At 39.7% G+C, this 22,357-nt stretch overlaps 1 protein-coding gene across 1 annotated transcript in view; it reads left to right on the forward strand.

Annotated features, from left to right (window-relative positions):
• The window catches only part of SEC63 (SEC63 protein translocation regulator), a 57,293-nt gene extending 44,360 nt beyond the window's left edge, over positions 1 to 12,933 (forward strand). Inside the window, exons 13-21 of the mRNA XM_085056215.1 lie at positions 318 to 465; positions 2,254 to 2,336; positions 3,981 to 4,040; positions 4,266 to 4,424; positions 5,285 to 5,443; positions 6,258 to 6,359; positions 10,927 to 11,025; positions 11,860 to 11,964; positions 12,510 to 12,933. Of these exons, the coding sequence (XP_084912341.1) occupies positions 318 to 465; positions 2,254 to 2,336; positions 3,981 to 4,040; positions 4,266 to 4,424; positions 5,285 to 5,443; positions 6,258 to 6,359; positions 10,927 to 11,025; positions 11,860 to 11,964; positions 12,510 to 12,653 (1,059 nt within the window). The 3' untranslated portion in view covers positions 12,654 to 12,933. The remainder of the gene's footprint in view (positions 1 to 317; positions 466 to 2,253; positions 2,337 to 3,980; positions 4,041 to 4,265; positions 4,425 to 5,284; positions 5,444 to 6,257; positions 6,360 to 10,926; positions 11,026 to 11,859; positions 11,965 to 12,509) is intronic.
• The last annotated feature ends 9,424 nt before the right edge of the window (positions 12,934 to 22,357 follow it).

Consider the following 22,357-nt stretch of genomic DNA (forward strand, 5'->3'; position numbering starts at 1 on the left):
ATTTCTTGGCTCAACTTTCTGAAATAACAATTTTATAAGAAACTATAAAGTGCCATTTTTAAGGGGTTATATACTAAGGAACACACCAGTGTTTAAGGCAGTGCTATTTAATAGGTTTGAGTGCAGCCTCTTTGGTTTATTGTTTCTCAAAACATATGTTTGCTAGCTTCCTAAAGTGTGGGGTTTTTTTTTAAGAAGAAATGGTGTGTATGTATTTAGTAACATGTGAGGATACCACTGATGTACTATCAAGAGTTTATTTGTGGACTATGTTCTGTGCTACCATGTGACTTCCTTTCTTCTTTTTTCTGTTTCAGTATAAAATCAAAAGTATTCCGGATTTGGTGAGTTTGAAAGGCTCAGATCGTCGCAATTTACTGCACTTCCTAGAAGATAAGAAATATGAAGAAGTTATGGCTGTCCTTGGCAGCTTTCCATATGTCACTATGGATATAAAACCACAGGGTGAGTGAGAGGTCCTTTTGTTCTGTGTATGTCACTCTTCTGACTTTCTGATAGTCTGCTGGCAGTAAGCTTTTGGAGGATGCTGCAACACAACTCACTGCTATTTATGTGACCTGGAAATTACATATTCTTTGGAGTGGTGGGTTCTTTTACATGAGATTTATAGTCTGAGGAGATAAAGTACATTGAAACATTCCATTCCATTCCCAAGCCAGTAGTAGTTTCTCATGCAGGAGCTTATCTGATATTTTGTCTTTTGATTTTAATATTTCATGAGCAATGTGGAATTCTGGTTGAAATACCACTTTTATTAGCTATCTTAAACAGTTACACTTATTTCAGAATTTATGCTCAGCTTTCTCCATTGTGGAGAGTCCTTTGTGAGATTTTTGAGTTGGAGACCTTGATGACTAAATATTTATGGGTTCCTTTGTGATAATCCTTGTATAGTTTTTATATCTGTCAGAATTTGTCTGTGCTATGCTTAGCTACCTTTTGTATGCACTGTTTCAATGAATGTATAATGCTCTCCCTCTCTGAAGGTTAGGTATATTGTTAAGCAGTTTCTGTTAGACAGCCTTGCAGTGGGAAGTGAACTGGTTCTGTGGTCTTTTTTTTTCTGGAAGATCAGTGCTAGTAAATGGGTGATATTTGAAAGGTTGTTCTAATTCTTGTTTCTAGTTTATATTGTCGTTGTGATAGAAATGATCACATTCAAAATGTGATATGCTGTGTTTGGGTAGCCTGATCGTAATTTGGTTTATGTGTAGTCCCCTGTGAGAAGCAAATGTTAGAAGAAATACCTGTTAAGGAAGCAAATGTGTGCTAATCTTGGTGTTTCTAAATGTTATTTGTGGTTTTTGTGGGTTTTTGTAACAACCAACCAAACAGAAGACTTTATCTTATTGTAGCACAGGATTGTACACAGTCCTGTTAATCTGCTTAACATTCAGTCTTGGAGTACTCTCCCGTATTTTGGCAAACAAACTTTTGCTGCCTGTAGTCTTCATTTGTCACACTGCTGGACTCAAGTGTGGTGTGGAGGATTACACCATGCATATGCTTTTCTGTTTAGCTCAGTGTTGCCATTATATAAAATGTATATGTAAGACTAGTGAATAGTAAAACTGCTTTCTCAGGGAGGGACTGGAGGGGAATAAATAAAATGTCTACACTGGGTTAAACTCTATTCCTCTCCTACCTGGGACATTATCCAGTTTATAGGCTGGAGATATAAACTCCTCAGTGGCTCTCCTGTGGGGTTTGTTTGATGTTTTAGTTAAACTAATCATTGCTGTTCTTTTATTTTTCTTTGCCTTCTCCTTAAAAAATAATTAAATGCATGATTGTTAATGTGGCATTGAAATTGAGTTGTTAATCATACGAAAGTCAGGAAAATGAAAATTATGATTCCCAGAACAAATATAACAGAGTCCCTCTGGTCATGTGTGGTATTTTGTGTTTCTGAAGTTTTATGCTTTAATATATAATGCATGGTATTACAGGGTTATGGTTCCCACAGCAGCCATAACTTTGAATTTTCTAACTTTCATGCAATTAAAATTTCAAACTCAATGTTGCAGTTTTATAGTCTGCTGAATTACCAGCCCTCATCCTCATAGTACATTTGAAGTTGTAGGAGACTTATTAAATAACATTTTGAAATTATTTTTTGTTAAAAATTCTGGCATTTGTATATTTACGTTTAGAATTAGCAGAAGCAATGTTTAATGGAGAAAAGGAGTTTAAAGAAATCTAATGGACGTGTTCCCTTTCTTTTTACACTAGTTTTGGATGATGAAGACAGCAACAACATTACAGTAGGTTCACTTGTCACTGTTCTGGTCACACTAACAAGACAGACCATGGCAGTAAGTATTAAGAATACTTGTTCTTTCAGGGTAACTGCAGGTATATTCTAGTAGACAGGCATTTCTGGTTGTTTTGTAAACATAATTTTAAGGTTAAGATTTGAAGTTGAGAACCTGTGCTCTTAATCCATCCTTATAGTTTTGTTTCTGAATGAGAAAGTTTTCCTCGAATAAGACCAAAGTTCAGTCTGACCCATTGCTGTTGTCTAGGGAACAGTAAAAGAATATGGCAAGTGATACTGCTCTGAGGTTTGTAAATAACAGGAAAAGAGACATCAGAAACTTGGTTCTTGAACTAAAATAAAATATTCACTCAAGTCCTCAGGACAGTGTTTGATTTCACTTTATGTGGGCTCATAATGTTATAAATCTCTTGGGTGTTTTAGACACTTTTATGAAAGAAATGCAGTCCAGCAGAATGCGGAATATGCATAATATAAAGGAGAGGTACACCAGTGTCAGATGAAGCAAGTGGACTGCTGAATAGGGAACAGTGACATAACCAAACCAATACTACACTCTGGTAGTTAAATTTCTGACTTGTGCTTAAATTTCTGACTTGTGCTTTTTGAAGTGGAGTACTGCCTTTCTTTGAACAAAAAACCTTATTGCACAGAACCTAAACAAACTTTGACATGTTAAAGACTACAGTGTCAATTTTTCCATCTGTACTAATGACATAATTATCTAAGTAAACAGAAGGTCTGAGTTACACCTCTAAGGTAAGGCACACAAGCCTGAGTATTACAGGTGAGATCAGACTGTTGTAGCCAATGCAGCAGAAAATCTGTATATGTAAGTGCCATGTGCTCATGCTGTGGTAGCTGAGGGTGCAGCAGGTAGAAGGTAAAAGCACTGTATCACTATGCTGGAATTGCAAAATGAAGGAAAATGAAAACTATGAGGATATTGAACTGTACTTAGAAACTTAAATGTCTAACAGAATATAGAAAATTCATTTGAGATCTTTCCTGTGGCAGTCTAGGCAGTCTGGCATAGAAATACACGACAGCAGAACTAGAGCTAGCCTTTTGTATGATGCACTTTTTTTGTGGTGGTATTTCCTATTTGCCATCTTTATATTAGACATCTCCTTTGTGACTGTTCTGTTTGGATGGGGTTTTTTTAATGGTATATAGTGTCCTTTTAAAAAGAAATGCATTAAAAAATCCATCTACATAGAGATGTCCTAGTCTACAGAATACTAACATTGTGTTGTGTCTTAATGTTTCACATTTCTGTTTTGATTTGTTGTTTTGTGTCCCTGAGTAGCAGAGCAGCTGTTGAAGTTTTTAGTGCTCTGACAACTGGAGCAGAATTAGCATTTTACTATTGCTTGCTTTTGTGATATAGGATTTCTGTGCTTTATAAAATAAATAGATTCTTTGGAACAAGATGACATGCTGCTACTAAATTTCTTTATAATACTAGGGATGGAAAAATGTGAGACCAAATGTTTGAAATAGTGTTTAATTTTGATCTGTTAATCCCCTGTTGTGTCTGTCACTGATAAAAGAATTTGCCATAATAAGTAAAACATTCAGACCTGATTAAGGTGATTTAGTTTAAGTTTGAATATGAAATAATAATTTACTCTTTTGGTACAGAGAGGCATTAGTAGTTTTCACATCTTTCTCTAACCAGGAAGTGTTTGAAAAGGAACAGTCTATATGTGCAGCTGAAGAGCAACCAACAGAAGATGGGGTAAGTGAAGAGTGAATGTTCCTCTAGCTAATTAAAGAGAACTTTCTTTCAGATCTTGAATTGCTAATTGTGCACTTCTCAAGCATTTTTCTCAGAAATGCCTACTGAAGTGTCCTTTGAGCTGTGCTTTCTAATTTTGGTTCTCAGCTTAAAATGTTTAAAGTACAGTTAAATGACTGAAATTTTATGAACAGAATAAATATTTTAAATACTGCTTTCCTGCAGCAAGGAGATGCCAGCAAAGTTAAGAGCAAAGGATGGCAACAAAAGAATAAAGGAACCAAGAAAGCTTCAAAATCAAAGAAAAAGAAGCCATTGAAAAAGAAACCCGTGCCACCTTCATTGCAACCACCGAAACAGCAGAAGCAAAAACAAGCTAATGGGGTAGCTCATAGATTCAATGATACAGTTTTATTCAGTTTATCACTTGTAATCTGATGGGAGGTTTTGTATCTGTCTCTTATATTTCAGTTTATGCTTTTGTGAAGTGTGTCTTCTGAAATAGCATTTGTTTTCTTTACATTTAAAAATTACCAGTGGAGCAATTAGAGAACCACCATGCTAATGTTTGCAGTAGCCTGCTGAATGTTCTGTTCAATTATTTTAGAAATTTGGCTTCACAGACCTTATTATTGTTCTTGTTATGCTGCCTTTTGGGAGGTGAATTGTTCTGTAACTTCTACTTTTTTTTTTTAAGATAAAAACGGAAATGAGACTTTATTCTGATAAATTAAGTAGCTTTAGTAATATTATGTTCCTGTTGCATGGTGTTTTCTCCACCTCATGGGCTATGTCATAGTTACTTTCTTAAGTTCTCTGTAATTTTCTTAAGACTTTATGAAGTTTATTCCCAGAGTCATGGAACGGTTTGGGTTGAAAGGAACCTTAAAGATCATTTAGTTCAACCCCTCTGCCATGGGCAGGGATGCTGCTCACTGGATCAGTTTGCCCAAAGCCCCATCCAATCTGGCTTTGAACACTTGCAGGGATGGGACATCCAGTCTGGGAATCAAATACTGCTTTTTCTGTTCCTATTGTGAGTGCCATATGGAGAAGGAAAGTTGCTTCCTTCCTTCTCTTAGCAAATGAGTTGAAAAGGATTAATCTTCACCGTAAACATAACTCTGTGACACAAGAAGAGCATGGATGGTGTGACCTGAAGGCAGGTGCTGTGAATTCTGTGTATTGCAGTAATGCAGACAAACTAAGTTAGAGGTGTTGGGTTTTTTTTTCTTTCCCAATAGGAAGTTGTTGTGAAGGAAGAGGACGAGGAGGTCTCTGATAAAGGAAGTGAATCTGAAGAAGAAGAAACAAACAGGGACTCTCAAAGTGAAAAAGATGATGGAAGTGACAGAGACTCTGACAGAGAACAAGATGAGAAGCAAAACAAAGATGATGAAGCTGTAAGCCTTACTTTTTCTTGAAGGGTAATGTTGCCTCTGGGGCTGAGAGAAAATGCATTTTAATCCTCTAGCATCCCCTCAGGCTAGGCAACAGTAGGATGAAGGAGTAATAGCAGTACTCCAGAGGTTTTCAGACCTCCTTCTGGTGTAAGAGCTTTGTCATTGCAAGTTTGTTTCAGAGCGAGTAGCGAAGATTCTTTGCAGCATAGTTGGAAGACATAGAAATGACATGAGAAAAATGGCTAAACTTCAGGAGAAAACTGCAGTATTTCTTTCAGCTTAATTTGATTACTAGCTGCTGCAGAATTTTGACTTAAAGTCTCTCCCTTGAAATGTGTTCTTCACAGGCAGTGGCTGATGCATGCTGCGTAGTGCATACTAAGCATGCAGTAGGTGAACAAACTTGTACAGGGGCTTACTGAACTCTAGTAAATGTTAAGTTAGTTGTTTGAAACTGTAATTGTAATTGAGAGTGAGACCTTGTGGTAGATGATTTCTCTACCACACGTCTTACAGAACAAAACATGAGTGACAGCTGAAAGTCCCATACAGGGTGAGATGAAGCTTCTGATCAGAAAAGAATCATCAAACTTGTAATCAGGACTCTTATAGCTCAGGTAGAGAGCTTATAGGTAGTGCTGTAGAATTGAATTTTGAAGAATGTGTACAAGCCCCACAGATCTGCTCTTTCCCTTTATAATGTTTAGTATAACACAAGAACTTGTCACACATACCGTTTTCATGGACCATTTTCTGTCTTTTTAATGCAAAAGATGGCTGGTGCACAGTAATTCTTTAACCTTATCTTTGACAGGAGTGGCAAGAATTACAGCAAAGTATACAGAGAAAGGAACGAGCCCTTCTTGAAACGAAGTCAAAGATAACACATCCTGTTTACAGTCTCTTTTTTCCTGAGGTCAGTCATAAAAAATGTGACAGTTGTGAAACATGAATATTTATAATAATACAAATTAATTTATCTTTTTATATTTTTACCGTAAATACTGGACTTTTAAAAAAGCTTAATGAATGGAAAAAGGATCTGGTATTAATTTTATTAAGTCTTAACTGATAAAATTAAACATTTTCAGATGCTTTTCTAAAAACTTCTACATTATTCTTTCTACTCAGTTCCCAGAGGCTTGCCGATATGTCTGAAACTTAAGGTGAAGTGTTGGGGTGTTTTTAACTCTAACTGCAAGTGCCTATGACTGGGGGGAGTCCTGACCCCTCCTGTGCTATGAGTAATGGCAGGAGAGTTTGGGAGTCATTCGGATCAGCAGATGGTTTTGGCTTACTGGTTGACTTCGAGTCTCAGCGCAGCAACATAGTGGCAGCATGGTGTGCAGCTATGGAAGATAGGGGTGGTTGGCAAAGCTGTCTCTTTCTACCACAGTGTAGTCTGGAAGTGACAGAAGCCAACTGTAGAACAGTCTTTCCTATAGAGCTCAATAATACAAGTTCAGGTGTGGATGAGTATCAGAGGGAAGGGATGTGATTGAGAGTGGTGACTCAGTATAGGCTGAGGTGTCTTTACAGCAGCCTTTGGTGTCAAAAGTATGTTCTGATATATCAGTTGTTACTTGCCCTAACAGCTAGCCACTTAATATTTGTCTGAGAATCCCTTAACAGCAGTGGAACCTTGAAAAAGATGGGATTTTTCCAGGTGGAGAGTTTGTGTTCTGAGCAGACAAGTTAGGTCCTTGGAGGTGCCCAGATTGGAGCCAGGAGGAAGGAGTATTTGGTCATACTTTCTTTCCAGGCCAGTTGTTCAGAGGTTTCCTTTGCTTCCTTGCAGTCTGAGTAAAGAGCTAATCTAATCTCTTCTGTGTTGCTCTGCTATCTCCAGTAACGGGGATGGGATGCAAGGCTTATGCTTCCCCTTGTGGTTTAAAGAAGGCAATTAAGATGGGAAAGAAGAGGAAAACATGAATTAAAAAGGAAGATACTGTGTATATTTTCCCCCTCTTCTCAGTCTCCAGGGCCCTTTATTTCTATACTCTGTACAGCTTGTTGCCTGTGCAAACATATTCCATTGTCCACATGCTTGTGAACACATTGTCCCTGCTGGTTTTACCTGCTATCAGCATTAAAAAGCAAATTGTAGGAAGCAAGACTTGTTGCTAAGGACCCAGAGAGGACATGAGGCAAATAAATTGTCTTCCTGAAGGCCTTAGCTGACACCTAGTTTTGTAATGGCTGAACTTACAGCTGTATTTTCCTGACAGTTAGGTACGCTTCCATCTCTCAGTACAGCTTCCAGCAGTACACCAGCATAATGTATAAAGGTGTACTGGCATTCTGCTCTTCTGACTGCCTTAGATCATGTCAAATGTGCTGCAGAATCTTAATACCTCCTTGCTGCGAAGGCAGCTGGCTTTGGTCACCAGTTGAAGCTCACAGACAGCAACTAAGTGCTGTGCCTGGTGCCTCAGGGGTGCTGACTATTTGTATTTCTCTTTCACTGCACTAAGGGTACCAGTAAGTGCTTGTACTTACTCTGTATAAAGCTGCATAAGCTTCACCTGTGTGTAACCAAGTTACATACTGGTTTTATGATAAAACCTACATACAGATCATTGCTAAAAAGAAATCTAGGGCTGAACTGAATGCTTGAACTTGAAAGATACACACATATCCTGTCATGGTAGTGCAGTTGTAAATTTTCCAACTTTTCTTCACTGATTTTGTGAAAGTTGAATGCAGCTGTACTTGGAGCATGTTCAGATAGAGCTGATCTGCAACATCTGAAGAACAAAATCAAGCGTACTCTGATTTGGTTTTATTCATCTGTTATTTAGAGTATTATGTATACTGTGGTCATAGCCAGTTCAGAGATACAGCATTTTATCTCTAATTTTATATTTCAGAATTTACAAATGTTTGAGTGTAGCTGAGCCTAATATACTTGTTCTTAGGAGGCAGCCTTTGTGCTGTTTCATCCAAGTTTTGGGCCAGTTGATTACTCTGCCAGAGATGTGTCTTTAATCTATGCAGGTTCCTAAATAATTATCTTCTGCTTCTGCATCCATGGATCCAGAAACTGCACAGATTGTAGTTTTGACATTTTTTAGGTAGAAACTGGCCTTGGTGTTCCAATTTCATGAACATACTGGTTCCCTGGCATGCCAAACCTTGCACCCATCTGTTAAAAGGCATTTTGCCCACTTGCCTGTTAGTTTGCCAGATTCTCAAAGGCATAAACTTTAAATTCCACCCAATAAGCGAAAGGAAAATGACACTCCTGCACAGTTGTCCTTTCTGTAAAAAAGTGATGGCACTTTGGGGTCAGGAGCTTTTACTTCCAAAGAGTTTACTCTGTAGATTCCTTTGAGCATTAGATCAATGAATGTCATTTGCCCTGGTATTTCTTCTCCCCTTGGCTCTTATTTTTACCAGTTTTTGTGAAAATCCACTTGATGGTTTTGATCTTTGTCTATGTTTCCAGCACTCTCCATGGCAAGGAATTTTTTTTTTTAAAGAATAATGTATAGTAAATCAGCACAGTGTTTTTGTAAAATCAAAAATAACATATTGATACAACTGCAGGTCCTTTTTATTATGGTCACAGTTGTTACAGGCCCAAAATGGTGATTAACCATTTCTGTAAAGGATCTTTACAGAAATGTAAAGATAGCTCTTGTTCATCTGTACTATTTATACTGTTCATCTTTCTATTCCTAGAGGCCTCTTGGCTAGGAAATAAACACTTTGACTAGATAAAAGTCATCTTTGCTACAGCTGTCAAGAAGATTGACAATATATTTACTGTTGAAACTTACAGATAAAATAACTTATGCCTTGTAATCACATGGGATGGTTTTCCCTAAAGCAAATCACTTGGAATAGTTTTAAGAAGGATTTAGAATTCTACATATTCTGATCTTAAATAGTATGCGAATAGGTTTTTGTCCTGTTCTCTGTGCCTGTTCCAGAAACACGAGGGAATGCTGTTGCTTCACTATGATGCTTTTGCTTTTATACACTTTAAAATGGGTATTTAACATGTTGACTTAGTTTTACATTTCTCTGTTCTGGGACTCAGGAGGGCTGATTGGTATTTTAATTGTTGGTGTGAGTGTCTTGTAAATAGTTAAATATTTCCGTGAGATTGTGATCGTTGTTACTAGTATAATTAGCCACTTCAAAAGAGAAAAGGAGTTAATTTGGCTTTTGTAATTTTTCAACATGCATTATTTAAGTTTCAGATCAGCAATCACTGACTTAATGTTAAAAAAATCTAAAACTATTGAACTTTTAACTCTTACAGTAAAACCAAAAATTCTTCTAATTCTACATGTTAACAGTATTTGCTTTCCAGCACTGGAATGTAAAAGTTGCTCAGTGGTGGTATTAAAAGTCTACTGTATCTTTCATTTAGTCCTTCTAATCTGTCAGACTAAAAATTAAACTAAACAACCACTTTTTATGGGACACTGAAGCAACTGCCTGTTTGTTTTTGGTGTAAATGTATAAAAATTGTCTCCCTGGTTTGGAGCTTTTACTTGTAACTGTAATAAGATGCAATTTTAGGGTTCCAGTCTGTTATAAACATGATCAGTTACCAAACTGTCAGGGGTAGATAAAAGTTTTTTTGGAATAAAGTTCAACATTTGGGTTGTCTAAAAAGAATGTGTGTATTCCCCTTTTCTTCCTGAAGGGTAAGATTATGAACTGTCTTTCCTGTTTGAGAATGGTTGTGTCTGTGCTGCTGAACTGACCCACAGTCTTAAAATTCTGACTGCACTTGAAGGAAAAACCCAGTATTTTTGTGCAGCGTTGCTGTCTTTTATGAAATACCACACTAATTTAATTTAGGAACTCTGCTTTAGCATCTGCAATGGCAAGATCTTGAGACCTGTAGCTATTTGGAAACCTGTGTGTGATAGGGGGCTGTTTTGGTGCATCCTTTACAAATGTAAATCAATAGTGACTGATACTGAGTCACTTCCTTGAAGTGAAATCTCAGTATGTTCAAATGTCATTTCACTTTTTGGAGGGGGGAGCAGTGGGACAGAGCACACTTGCCTGAAAACGACTTTTCTGCAAAGAGTTCTTTATCTGTCTTTACACTTTCCTTGCTTTATATGTGGAGCTTTTTATCCAGGCTGGATTTCTGTTGAAGGACCTAAGGTTGTTTTATGTTGCGTGAAGTTGCTCGTTAATCCTCAGTGGACACAGATCTTCAGGATGGTTCCATCTCCCACGTGGTAGCTGAAGTTGAATACATGGGATGAAGCCTTTGGAGAACAGCAGTTACTTGTGATAACCTGTTTGCTTTCAGGGTGTAGTATACACTGTATTTTATTCATGCACATCCAAGAGTTTAAAAACACCGCCGAACACAAACCACCTCCTTTCTGTCTGTATTACAAAGACCAGTGAATCCTAATGACCTGTTATAAAGTGTAGGGGCATCTTTTTCTATGACTTCAATAATCCTGGTGCTTTCTTTCTTTTGTCTTTTTCTCTCTTTATGAAAGGAAAAACAAGAATGGTGGTGGCTGTATATTGCAGATCGGAAGGAGCAGATGTTAATATGTATGCCATATCACGTTTGTACACTAAAAGATAAAGAAGAGGTAAAGTACTTGGAGAGTTTTCTCTTTGGGGTATTACAAAACTCTGTTGAAGTGTCTATGGTGTGCAAATACACATAGATTTAAATTTTTTTATACTTAGCTTTTAAGGTGGAAAACAAATTTTACTCTCCTGATAAAAGTAGAGAAATGCCTTTTAACTGTGAAAATTGATAGTGGAGGAAGAAAAAGTAATTTAAAACAACTTTCAAGTTTCTTTGAGGAATATGGTCTTTTTTTTCCCTCTGATATCAAAAGATGAGGAAAACCAGTATTTATACACAATGAAATTCTTAATGTTATTCAAATTTGTTAGAAATATTAAGTGTTCTCTTTTTGTAAAGCAGAGACTATGACAAATTAATTAGCTTTGGCTCATAAGAACTTTACTAACTTTTGTCTGTGTTCTTCTTCTGAAAAATGAAGACTTCATGTATTTGTTCTTCCAACGTAGATGTTATTCAAATAACAGCGGGGTTAAGATAATACTTTCAGCAGACTAAATATTTTAACCTGTTTAGGTTTTTGAGGTTTAGCACAACAGGGTGAGTTTGTGTACTTAATGTGGTAACTTGGCCTAATTCAGAAAAAAAAAAAATCAATGATTGAGTGACTCAATGATTATTCGTCTTTCATGGCAGGTATTGCGTTTGGGTATTGTGACTCTTTTGCAGGTATTTCATTACAATGAGATTTTCAGAGAAGTGTCCCTAGTAAGACACAGAAACTTTCTATTATTTTGTAGTCATGTTTATTGTTCGTTGGAGGACTCAGGTAGTTGTTTCAATGTGTCATTTGAAAGCAGTAAAAACTTATGGTGTGAAATCCCTTTTGTAGGTAGAGCTGAAGTTCCCAGCACCAGGCAAGCCTGGAAACTATCAGTACACAGTTTATTTAAGATCTGATTCATATATGGGATTGGACCAGATTAAACCATTGAAGGTGAGGTTTGACTGTGTTATACATTTGTAGTACATTGAAAGCTACTTCAAATGGTTATTAAAATGCCACAAGTCCTATTTATAAGAATTCAACCTATCCTACTTTTAAAAGAAGTGGGAAGGATGGACTTGTAAGTGGTTTCTGCCTAATGTTAGTAGTCGTAGTTTTGTGATGGATTAAAGGGAACTAAAATTCATGGTGCTTTCCCGTGCATGGGTTTTTTAATTCATGTTTTTCTAATGTTTATTCAGCTTTTGCAGTATGGTTGGCTGTGGCTTTTTACACCTTGAGGTTTTCCATGCCATTTCCCTGCCCTTCCTTAGTCATAGATTCATCCAGTTAATGAGAAAAATCTGTCATGCCTTGTTTCTGGAAGCACTTCTTGGTTTTGTTTTTCATCTGGGGAGTAGGATGGGATTTGTTTTGTTACTTGGTTGGGTTTTTTAACTGTCCTTTTCTGGGTTGCTTGTTTGTTTTCCCAAATTGCTGTTTATTGTCTGTAACCCTTTTTTCCCCCTCTCTTCTTTTTCCTTATCCAATTACAGCTGGAAGTTCATGAAGCAAAACCAGTGCCAGAAAATCACCCACAATGGGATACAGCAATAGAAGGTGATGAGGACCAGGAAGACAGTGAGGGCTTTGAAGACAGTTTCGAGGAGGAAGAGGAAGAGGAGGAAGATGATGATTAAACACACTATTGATTGACTACAATATCTGCACACACTGCAAGCTCTTGGTCTGACTGTGGAACTTGTACAATTAACCAAGAAACACAGTACAGAAGCTTTGAGAAGGCTGAGTTTAAATTTTCTTTACCAATTAAGAGTGCATTATGTAACTTCTCAGTGGAGGTGAAACAAATCTGTTGCCATTGATACACCTTGGAATATGCTTATGGCTCATTATAGCCTTCAAAGTGCAGGATGGTGCATTTGTTTCAATTGAAAATAAAAGCTTTTTTATTATAAATGTCTGAAAGTGTGGGCTATGTATTGTCTGATCAGTTTAGGGTCCAATTTAAATAAAAGGTACTATTAGCTAGGAGCAAACTTTCAATCAATTTTTCTGCATTAGGAATTTATTTTAGAAAATGTTTTGGTATATTTGACATTACAAATCTCTGTTGATTGAAACAACATTTGCTCAACTTTCAAACTTGATTGGTTCTGTGGTATTCATTAACTATTTTGCTGTGATACTGCTCACATCATTCATAGCTTTAAGAATCTGTTTTACTTAACTTGATCATTACAAATTGGCATCATATCCATTGCCACATTCCATATCTTCTGGAGGGCTGCTTTTTTAGGACTGTTGCCTTTTTATGCCCAAGATTATAATGGAAATCATAAACTTTCTTGACTCTGCCATAGGATACTTATTAATGGCTTAAAACATTTTTAAGCCTTTATTTCATCAGATCAGCAGGAGATCTGAGTCTTTTGATAAACAGAATGTGTGTAAGTAATTTTGGGACCACATGTTATGTAAGTTAGTGGCTTTTGTGTAATACCTTTATAAAAGGTACATGCTGAAAGCCGAAGTATATTCTTAATTCTGAATCTACCTGACACCGTCAGAAACATTTTAAGGGTAAAATACAACATGCAGAGAGGGCATGTTTTGTATCAATTTTGAATTCCCATCAATAAACTGGACAATTTGATGGCTGTTTGCATTTGTAATAGTGTGCATCTTTGTCTGAGGTTGTTGGTTTGTTTCTTTTTTTTTGTACCCCAGTCTTCTGCAAGGCTGTAAACAAGACAGTGATTCTGTTCCTACTCCTGTTAAAGAAAAAAAATCAAGTGTAATTAGAGAATAAATTCAGGGAGGAGAGAATCAGGGCTATTAGTGTATTCTGTGAGACTTCATAAAAGCCATGGATGGATTCTTCCTCTTCTTCCTCTCAGTAAAACAAAGGAAATGTTGCATTTCTATACTTCAGAAATACCTGCAAGTGTTCTGCAAGTAGGAATAGATGTATTTCTATTCCTGTGTATTGAAATATGAAAATACAATGCTGCAAGATGTGACAAATTCTCATACTGGAAAATTTCCATCCTATAAAAATTGCCCAAAGCCAGAATAGGTGCACACTAATTTGTGACTTTGTTTGTTAGAAAGGGTTGTCACTTGAAATGCAAATTTATATTGTTATATTCTTTGTAATTACAATAGATGCAAATAAAATTTGAAGAAGTTCTAATGAGATTATGGTATCTTTCAAAGTACTTCTGAAGTGCACATTGTGCAGAAAAAGCTTGTAAACCATAAGCAGTGTCAGGTGTTAAACTCAAGAATGAAGACTAGGTTTAAATTAAATAGCTTGTACACCTGAAGCCTTTTAACTCCAGTTTTAACTTGCAAAATACAGTGGAGAAATAAAGACAACAACGCTCTAGTTTCATTCCATAGGCTTTTGAGCCAAATATTGCACCGCTGAGAGAAATGATACTAAAGAGTCTGGTGACTCTTCCTCAAGCAAGTAGGCCAAGTGAACACTAAGATGACATTGTTCTGCCAGAGAAACTCGTAGTGAAAGTCTGCACTTGTTAAAAGTAGGGGAGTGGTGATAGTCAGGAGGTGTAGTTTGTAATTAGAGCATTTGGGTGGGTTGGGCTGTGCTCTGACCACTGATCCCTGAATTTTGCTGTTAACAGTCAAGATATATACTGGTAAGGTGTGAATACGTTGAAATGATTTTAAAAAGAAAAAAACCAGAATCATGTCCCTGGTCTGAATACTGAACTGGTTTCTTCTTCAAGATTGAAGGTGACAGCTGGGGTAACACTTCGAGTCTGCAAACCAGGGATAATTCTGTTGAGCCAACAAAGGCTAAATCTAATACTTCAAAGGTGTGTCTCTTGTATAGTCAAGGTAACTTAATAGAAAATGTGAGGAGAAAAATTGTGGTGGTATTGGAAATCTTGATAATGTGAAGAAGGCATGCTGATACTTTTTGTCATAGAAATCTCAGCTGTGTAGCTTTTTGCACTCACTGTTGTATAAGCCTCATTTTTTGATAGGGTTTAGGAATCAATGTAGCCACTTTTCTACCTAAGTCTTCTGAAACTCCAGGCTAGTAACTGAAGGACAAAAAAACAGTTCAAGAAATGAAATCTGCTTTTCTGCTGTGCTGTCCATGTGCAATAGTGACCCAAGCATAATTGGGAAGCAGCTACTGTTCTTTCAGCCTAAATAGATTTATTTCTGCCCTTTTGCTGTTGTGCTATTTTTGTAGCCCCTTGTTCAAGGCCAGAGGAGGTAACTGCCCCACTGTCCTCCCAACCAGAGATGCTGGAAGTGCCTTCAGGGCTTGCAGCACTTCCAAGGGGTAAAAATGGGACTTTGCTGGAACAGGCAGGAGGGTGAGGCAGTGTGACTAGTTCAGCTCAAGGATGGATATAGTGACTGCACTTAGTAAAGGGAAGCACCATGGTCTAGACCTAGGGCAGATAAATGCTGCTTGTTGAAGTAAGTAAGTGTAGGTACAAGGGAGAAGTTATAAAAACGAGATTTTTCTTTAGTGTTTTGTGGAATATTATTTAAGCGTCTGTCTCCCCACTTCTGCCAACCAAACGTTGGCAGTGTTTGATTAATATGAAATGAAGTAACTGAATAGTGGTGTCTGTGAGTGGGAAAAGCCTTGAGCTGTAGGGGAAGAGCAGGTGCTTTTCCCAAGGAGCAGCCGCAGTTCCCGGCCGCGCTCAGCAGGGGGAGGCAGGGGCATGGATATCTTCGGGAAACCCTGGGATTCTTCCCGGGGATACCTAGCGTATTTTGAGCTGTAGGTTTGGTTTTGTGCACCCCCTTTTTGGAGGGGAAGTGGGCTTAGATAGAAGTTTCTTTTATATTTTTTTTTTCTATTAATCTATATATATTTTTCTGTGGTTTGTTTCCCCCCAAACCCCTTGCTGACTATTTAAAACCTCTGAAGGTAACCCATTTTAATATTGGAATGATGATATTATTACATTGTTTTAAAATGAAAAAGTGGCAGAGAAAGAAAAGCAGAGCTTCCTTTTTTAGCGGCAATTGGGGTGTTAATGTGTCCATTTTGAGCTTTAAACATTGCTTTATATTAGTTATTGGGAAAATGTTTGTATGAGATGGTTGTTGTGAAGGTATCTCCACTTCAGCTGTGTTTTAGGCTTTGCAGGGTGAGGTCCATGAGGTGGTTGCATCATGGGGATGCCCCTACCTTGAAGAGCTGATTTGTGGGGTACCTGGGGTGCCTTGTGGGTACCCACAGCACGCAGTGATCGCTTGAGTTTTCAATTATGTGCAGACAAACATGTAAAAATGCCACTGGCAGCAGCAACTTTAAAATCTCTCTTCTTAGGGTTTGTCAAAGGCTTGACAGAGCACCCAAGTGCTGGATTAAAGCAGGTGTTTGCTGAGAACACAGAGAAAGGAGAACTTTGGGTTGTTCATGTTCAGTATTGAGCTCTAACCAGATTTGTTCACACTGTATCTATTGAAATTCATGGTAGCAGTTCATTTCTTTCATGCAATGATCTTTTGTTTTAAGATGCAGTTTGAGCCAACACAGACACTATTGAGTTGGTAGAAATAATTTTTTGCCAAAATTGTTTATCATTCAGTTAAATAACAGAACTATTACCGGCAATGTTTAAATGAAACCTATTAATAAATCTAATTTGCACAATAGATTGTAAAGCTAATGATAATATTTTTAAGCCAAATTGCATAAACTCTACCTAGAATTTGATTTCTAATGTGTGCTGAAGCAGGAAGCACTGAATAATTTTCAACCTGTCACTGTGTGTAAGCCTTACACATATATCTTCTCACTATTAAACAGGGAAGATGTTACATTTATATTGCATGTGTGGAACTTAACAGCACAAGGGAGATTGCATGGACCACCTTGAGCAATTGTTTTTAATTCATCCACCTTCACTTTAAAATAAGGTGGGAGTGCTTTTCTTTTAATGTACACAGATAGATGCTTCATGTCATGGAGACACTCGGGGAGAAACCCTAGAAGAGCTGGATATCTTGTGGGTATCTCCTGCAGGGTAGTCCCTGAGCTGGGAGGATGCTGGTGCCTCTGGGGCATTCCTGATACCACATGGGTCAGTGAGGATCACCCAGGCATTGCTTTTGGCTTTGCTGGGGCACAGCTATTAGATGCTCCAAAGTCCAGGCTGGTATGAGACCACCTTTAACACAAGGTAGCTGAAAATGCAATGCTGCCTTTGCTGTGAAAGGTTGTCCTGGTTTTTAGACATGGTTTGCCTTTGCTGTGAAAGGTTGTCCTGGTTTTTAGGCATGGTTTTCCTTCGCTGGAGTTGTTCATGTGTATGTCAAAGATACAGCATCTTTTGCAGCCTTTCATACCCTGTGCCACTGAACTCCATCAACCCACTCTGCCCTCTCTGATAGATGCACACCCCAAATGCAAGCAGGGACCAGAATGAGGCCATACTCACCAACATGCCAGGCTGATGCTTCCTGCAGCTGGAAAACAGCATAGCAATGACACCGAGACTTTGCCTTCCACCTCCAAGCATCCAAACAGAGACATCCAGATTTATTTGCGTGTCATCCTCCCATTGAGGAGACACCTGCAGAGCAGGAGGTGTGAAAGGCCAGTGGTGAATTGTTTACTGGGTGTTTTATTTTTTCCTTCCTAGCACACAGCCCTTTCTTTGTGCCCAGATCACAGCTATGGAATTTGTGCTTCCTTAATATATGCACATGCAGTAAATTAAACTCAAATTGAATGACCAATTTCATCGCCGCTGAAGCTCCGTTAATTACTATGTGTAAATCACATAGGCTGAGATTAGGTTATAATGGCTGTAAAATAGACACAGGCCATGACAGGGTGGTGAGATCTGGAGGCCCAGGTGACAATCCATTTGGCCCCTTGAAATGAATGACAGAAATGACACAGCTCTTGCTTAATTTTGCAGCCAGATGTTGGTCCACCCATGTGGCCCAGCTGTGCAGGTCCCTCTGGATCAATTCAGATTCCAGGGAGCCTGTTGTTCTCTTGGCCTCATGTTCAAGGCAATGGGTGTCAGCCTTCCATCTCAAGGCAACTTGAGCAACCTCATTTACATCATTAGCTCTCTTAAACATCCCAGGGCAGAAGGGACTGCTGCACACAGGTACTTCTTCCTGAAGCTATGAGGATTTACTCTTTGCAGTTAACTTCCCCACATAAGGTTTTATTTTGGTTGTATCTTTTTATGGTTCCCTCCTGATGTAGATTTGTTAGGTGTATTTGATCTCTTTTTTTATTATTTTTTTTGCCTCCTCCATTCAATCGGGACTGAGGAGCTCATTCAGCAGATGAAAAACTGCCCCATTGTATTTTACATTCAAATTCATATTTAATCTGTAGTATGTACACTAAAAGGTACTGGTTATTTGAGATATGGAGATGACTATACATGGGCTCTTCGTTCTTCTTCTGTCCCACCTCTCAGCAAGCTTATAAGACTTGGAGATAATCAGGGAGAGCAGCTGGGGCTGGACCTCGCAGTGGGGAGAAAGTGGTCTGTGGCACCTGCTTGTCCCCCAGCCCATCCCCATCCTGAGAACCAGTCACAGGAGGGGTCAGGCTCTTTTAGATGAAGAACTTCTCTCCCCTTTGTTGTTCTTTTCAGGTATCCATGGAAGTCAGGATGATGGTCACCACCGTGTGAAGGGTTGTCTCTTGGAAAGAGGGTGTGGGACAGGGGTGGCTGGGTGCTGCTGCCATGGTGTGTGGTGACTCCAGAGCTGGCTCTGTCAGGCACACAGCAACAGGCAGGGTGCTGCACTGAGCACTGGGGGAGCAATGAGACAAGGAGAGAGAGGGATGGGTGGCAAGGCCAGGGGGATCAGCTTTGTTATGAGCTCAAGAGAAGGAGGCTTAAAAGAGAAATACCAGGAGGAAAGCAGCTTAGTTTGTCCAGCCCATTGCCTCCTTGCAATGTCAATGCTGACGTTATCCCTGCATACTGTGCCTCTAGCTTCTTCTGCCAAATCTGATGTCTTGAGTGGTGCCTGTGGGATGTCACTGGGGTGTCAGTGCCAGGCAGCAGCCATGGGTCAGCTCCAGCTGCCCACACACTCCTGGACAGCACTGCCCAGCACAGCATCTTCCACACTCGCCGCTAAAAGCCAATTAAAACAAAAAATAGAGCGATATTCTTCAAGCCCCAGTGTCTCCTAAAAGGGAAGCACGGACCTCTTGGTCAAATGTGAGCCGGGGAGACTCGCAGGAGTGACAGCAATTAATCACCATGCTGCTTTGAGTCTTTATGTAAGTGCTCAGTGTTAAACATTACAACGGCACTGATGTGGAAGCTGACACCAGCCTTTGTAAGCCAGGTCTCTGTAGATGCGAGGTTGCAGGCTAGGCAATAATAAAATAGTTCAGCTCGTTAGACACAGGCAAGGCTTTTTGGTATGCACATCATGCTAGCCTCAAAAATGATGTATGTGTCAAAATAGCAGAGGAAGGAAAATAGGAGAAAAACCCTAAATTTAAGCCTTTAATTTGAAAGATATCACTACTAAAATTAGATTAGTTTTGTAATAACCACAATATGATTTCTGAAGTTTAGCATGCAAGCAATTAATCAGCTAGCTCAGAATACAACTGGGAAGTATGTTTTGGTTCTAGGGTTATTTTTCACCCTTTTTTTCTGTTGGCAGCTATTCCACATCTGAAAAAAAAGTGACTTCTCTGGAATACAGCAGAGGTCACTTGAGGAGTTTAAATCTATTTTGCTAGTTCAGCTAACTGCTCACCTGTGACAGGAACCAACAAGTCTCTGCAGAGTTACTTGTGGATGGAGGACAACAGAGCCTGTCCTGGGATTCTGAATTTCACATGACTTTTGGGTGCTTTAGGGCTAAACTATACTAAAGTACTTCCCTACCCTTCAGTGAAACAAAGTCCAGATACAGGTTATCCTCAGAAGCTAACTGAGTGCTGAAATTTTGATCTATTTCTGATCTCTGCTGGTGTTATTTTTTTGTTAGAGGAAGTTGGTGTGTGGCTAAGAGATGGTGTCAGTTTCCTCAGTGAGGCGAAGGTCTGTCGGCACCACAGCTGCCTGGGTGGCTGCACAGCTGCATTTCAGCCCTGCTGCCTGCTCTGCTCACAGGCTGTGCCTCTCCCAGCCACCCCGACCTCCAGGCTGTTTGTGGAGAAGGGTGTCTATATTTCCTCCTGGGGACATGCACGATGTACCCTGAGCAGAAAATGGCCTTTGCAGCCAGGGTCGGAGGTGGTGCTTTGACCAAGGAGGGACACCTGTCCCATGTGCCCACACGTCAGGCTTTTGGCAAGTGAAGTGCAGCATTCCTGTTCTGAAATCCATGCTCATCACTGATGTGCCCCCTTCCACCCAGGCTCTCCTTCCCTCCTCCAAGAGCTGTGAAATTTGAGCCCTTGGTTGAACAGGCTCTAAACTGTCCTGAGGTTTGGCTCCCGGGGAAGGTCTGTACCTCCTCAGTTGTACAAGCAGATGCTGTGTGGGGAAGTTTCTTGACTGAGTTTGTATGCAAACAACATACAGCTCCTGACTGCTGATGGCTATCCAACTCCCTGGCAAATTAAAATCTATAAACTATGCTGGCATATGTAATTTAAAAAATAGCTAAGCTATAGTATGGCTATGCATGCGTATTGACTAAAAATAGCACTTGCCAAGAGAAAAACAGAGATAATTACAGTGAATTTGGATTGCAACTGATTTTATTTTTTTATTGAATTAGGAAAAGAAGTATGCAAACATAGCTTATATAGAGACACATATTTTTACTGCTCTTTTTGCTGTGGAGGAAAATAAAATCTGCTGGACTTGTACATTTGATAAAATTTTATTATATTAAATTTTTCCTGATGGCTTTCTCTTTGATGAGCTTTGCTTGAAGGTGGCAGCTGAGCCCATCCTGCTAATGAGATGCAGTGCTCCTCTGGCAGGAGGCAGGAGATGGCACCATCACACCTTGTCTTTCCTGTCTCTCTGGTGTGCGAGCAAGTGTTTAGTCTGGGGAAGAACAGCTTTCCGTGTGGCATGGCTGTGCAGTGGCTGCTGGGGGGGACTGTGGTTTCCTCTTTGCAGGAGTCTTTATGGCTACTAAACAACAAACTTTTGGGACTGAATCCTTGACTGGGAATGGCTTTCTTGGCCTTCAGTCTCCTCAGGTGTGACATGCATTGTCCATTAACATCACCCTACCTACATCTTTAACACTATTTCTTTCAGAAGTTCTATGCTAATTTGCTCTCAGGAGTGTCTTTTTTTTTTTTTTGGGGGGGGGGGAAGAGGGGATGGGGGAGAGGGGTGGTGTGGTTTCATAACATCTGCTTTCCTAGTGCCAGACCAGTTTTCCAAGCCTAAAGGAAGGCAGGAAGCTGGAGAGGGCGTGATCCTGCCCTTACTTGAGGGGACAGAGCTCACACAAGGGCGTGGCATGCACTGTGGCAGCTGCTGGGGAGGGAGAACACCCCTCTCCACCCACCTCCTCCGCTGAACAAATTTCTTCTCTTTTAATCACATCCTTGCAGCAAGGGCATCTCAGCAGCTCGGGTTTTGCATCTCTAAGGCAGGGCCAGGCACACAGGGAAGCAGAGCACGGGCATCTGTGCTGCCCTCCTGCTGAATGGGGGCTGACCAAAGAAATCCAGTGGTACCTCACACAGCAATGGGGCTTGCTGGCCAGAGCCTCTTGCTGCAGAGCAGGGAGCTGCCGGCAGCTGCCAGGCTGGAGGTGTTTAATTGGTTAAGTGCCTGGGGAGGATCTGGGATGGAAATGACTGTAGAAACAGCAGAGTAATCCAAGGAACAAAAACCCTCACCTGGAGGATTTTTTTTAATTACTGTTCAGACCCAGTTATCTCTAGTGCAGAAAGGGAGGCTCTTTGAGACAAATTATTTGAGAGAGATGCTCACAGATGCATCCATGCAGGGCGATCCCTCTGCTACCTCTGCCCCTCCACAGGGGGTTGTGCTGGGTTGCCCACAGCACAGGGGAAGCTGTGCCCAGCTGCTGAATGGCTGATCCCCCGGGGGACATGAACAATAGGGGAAGTGAGACCAAGGTTGGAGGGGAGAACAGGGCTCCTAAATATTTGCAGATAAGCAAGTCAGTGTTTCACAACCTAGGCAGCACCGATGGGAGCTCCTTGCTCTGGAGCTGGAGGCTCATCACTGTTTGAGCATCACTGCTGACACTGGCCAGAGAGAGGTGGTCCATGGGCAATCACCTCAGTTGTATAAATAAACGTATAACAAATGACCATCTGTGTCAAGCACCTTAAACTCAGGAATGAACAAGGTTTCTTTGTTTCTTAGCTTCAGCAGGTTGCTTTGAAGCTCCAGAGTTTTGGCTGCTTTGGTTGTTTCACTTTGTTCTACAT

This window comes from Lichenostomus cassidix, chromosome 3 (genome assembly GCF_008360975.1).
Source record: "Lichenostomus cassidix isolate B80296 chromosome 3, HeHo_3.0, whole genome shotgun sequence".
Lineage (NCBI taxonomy): Eukaryota > Metazoa > Chordata > Aves > Passeriformes > Meliphagidae > Lichenostomus > Lichenostomus cassidix.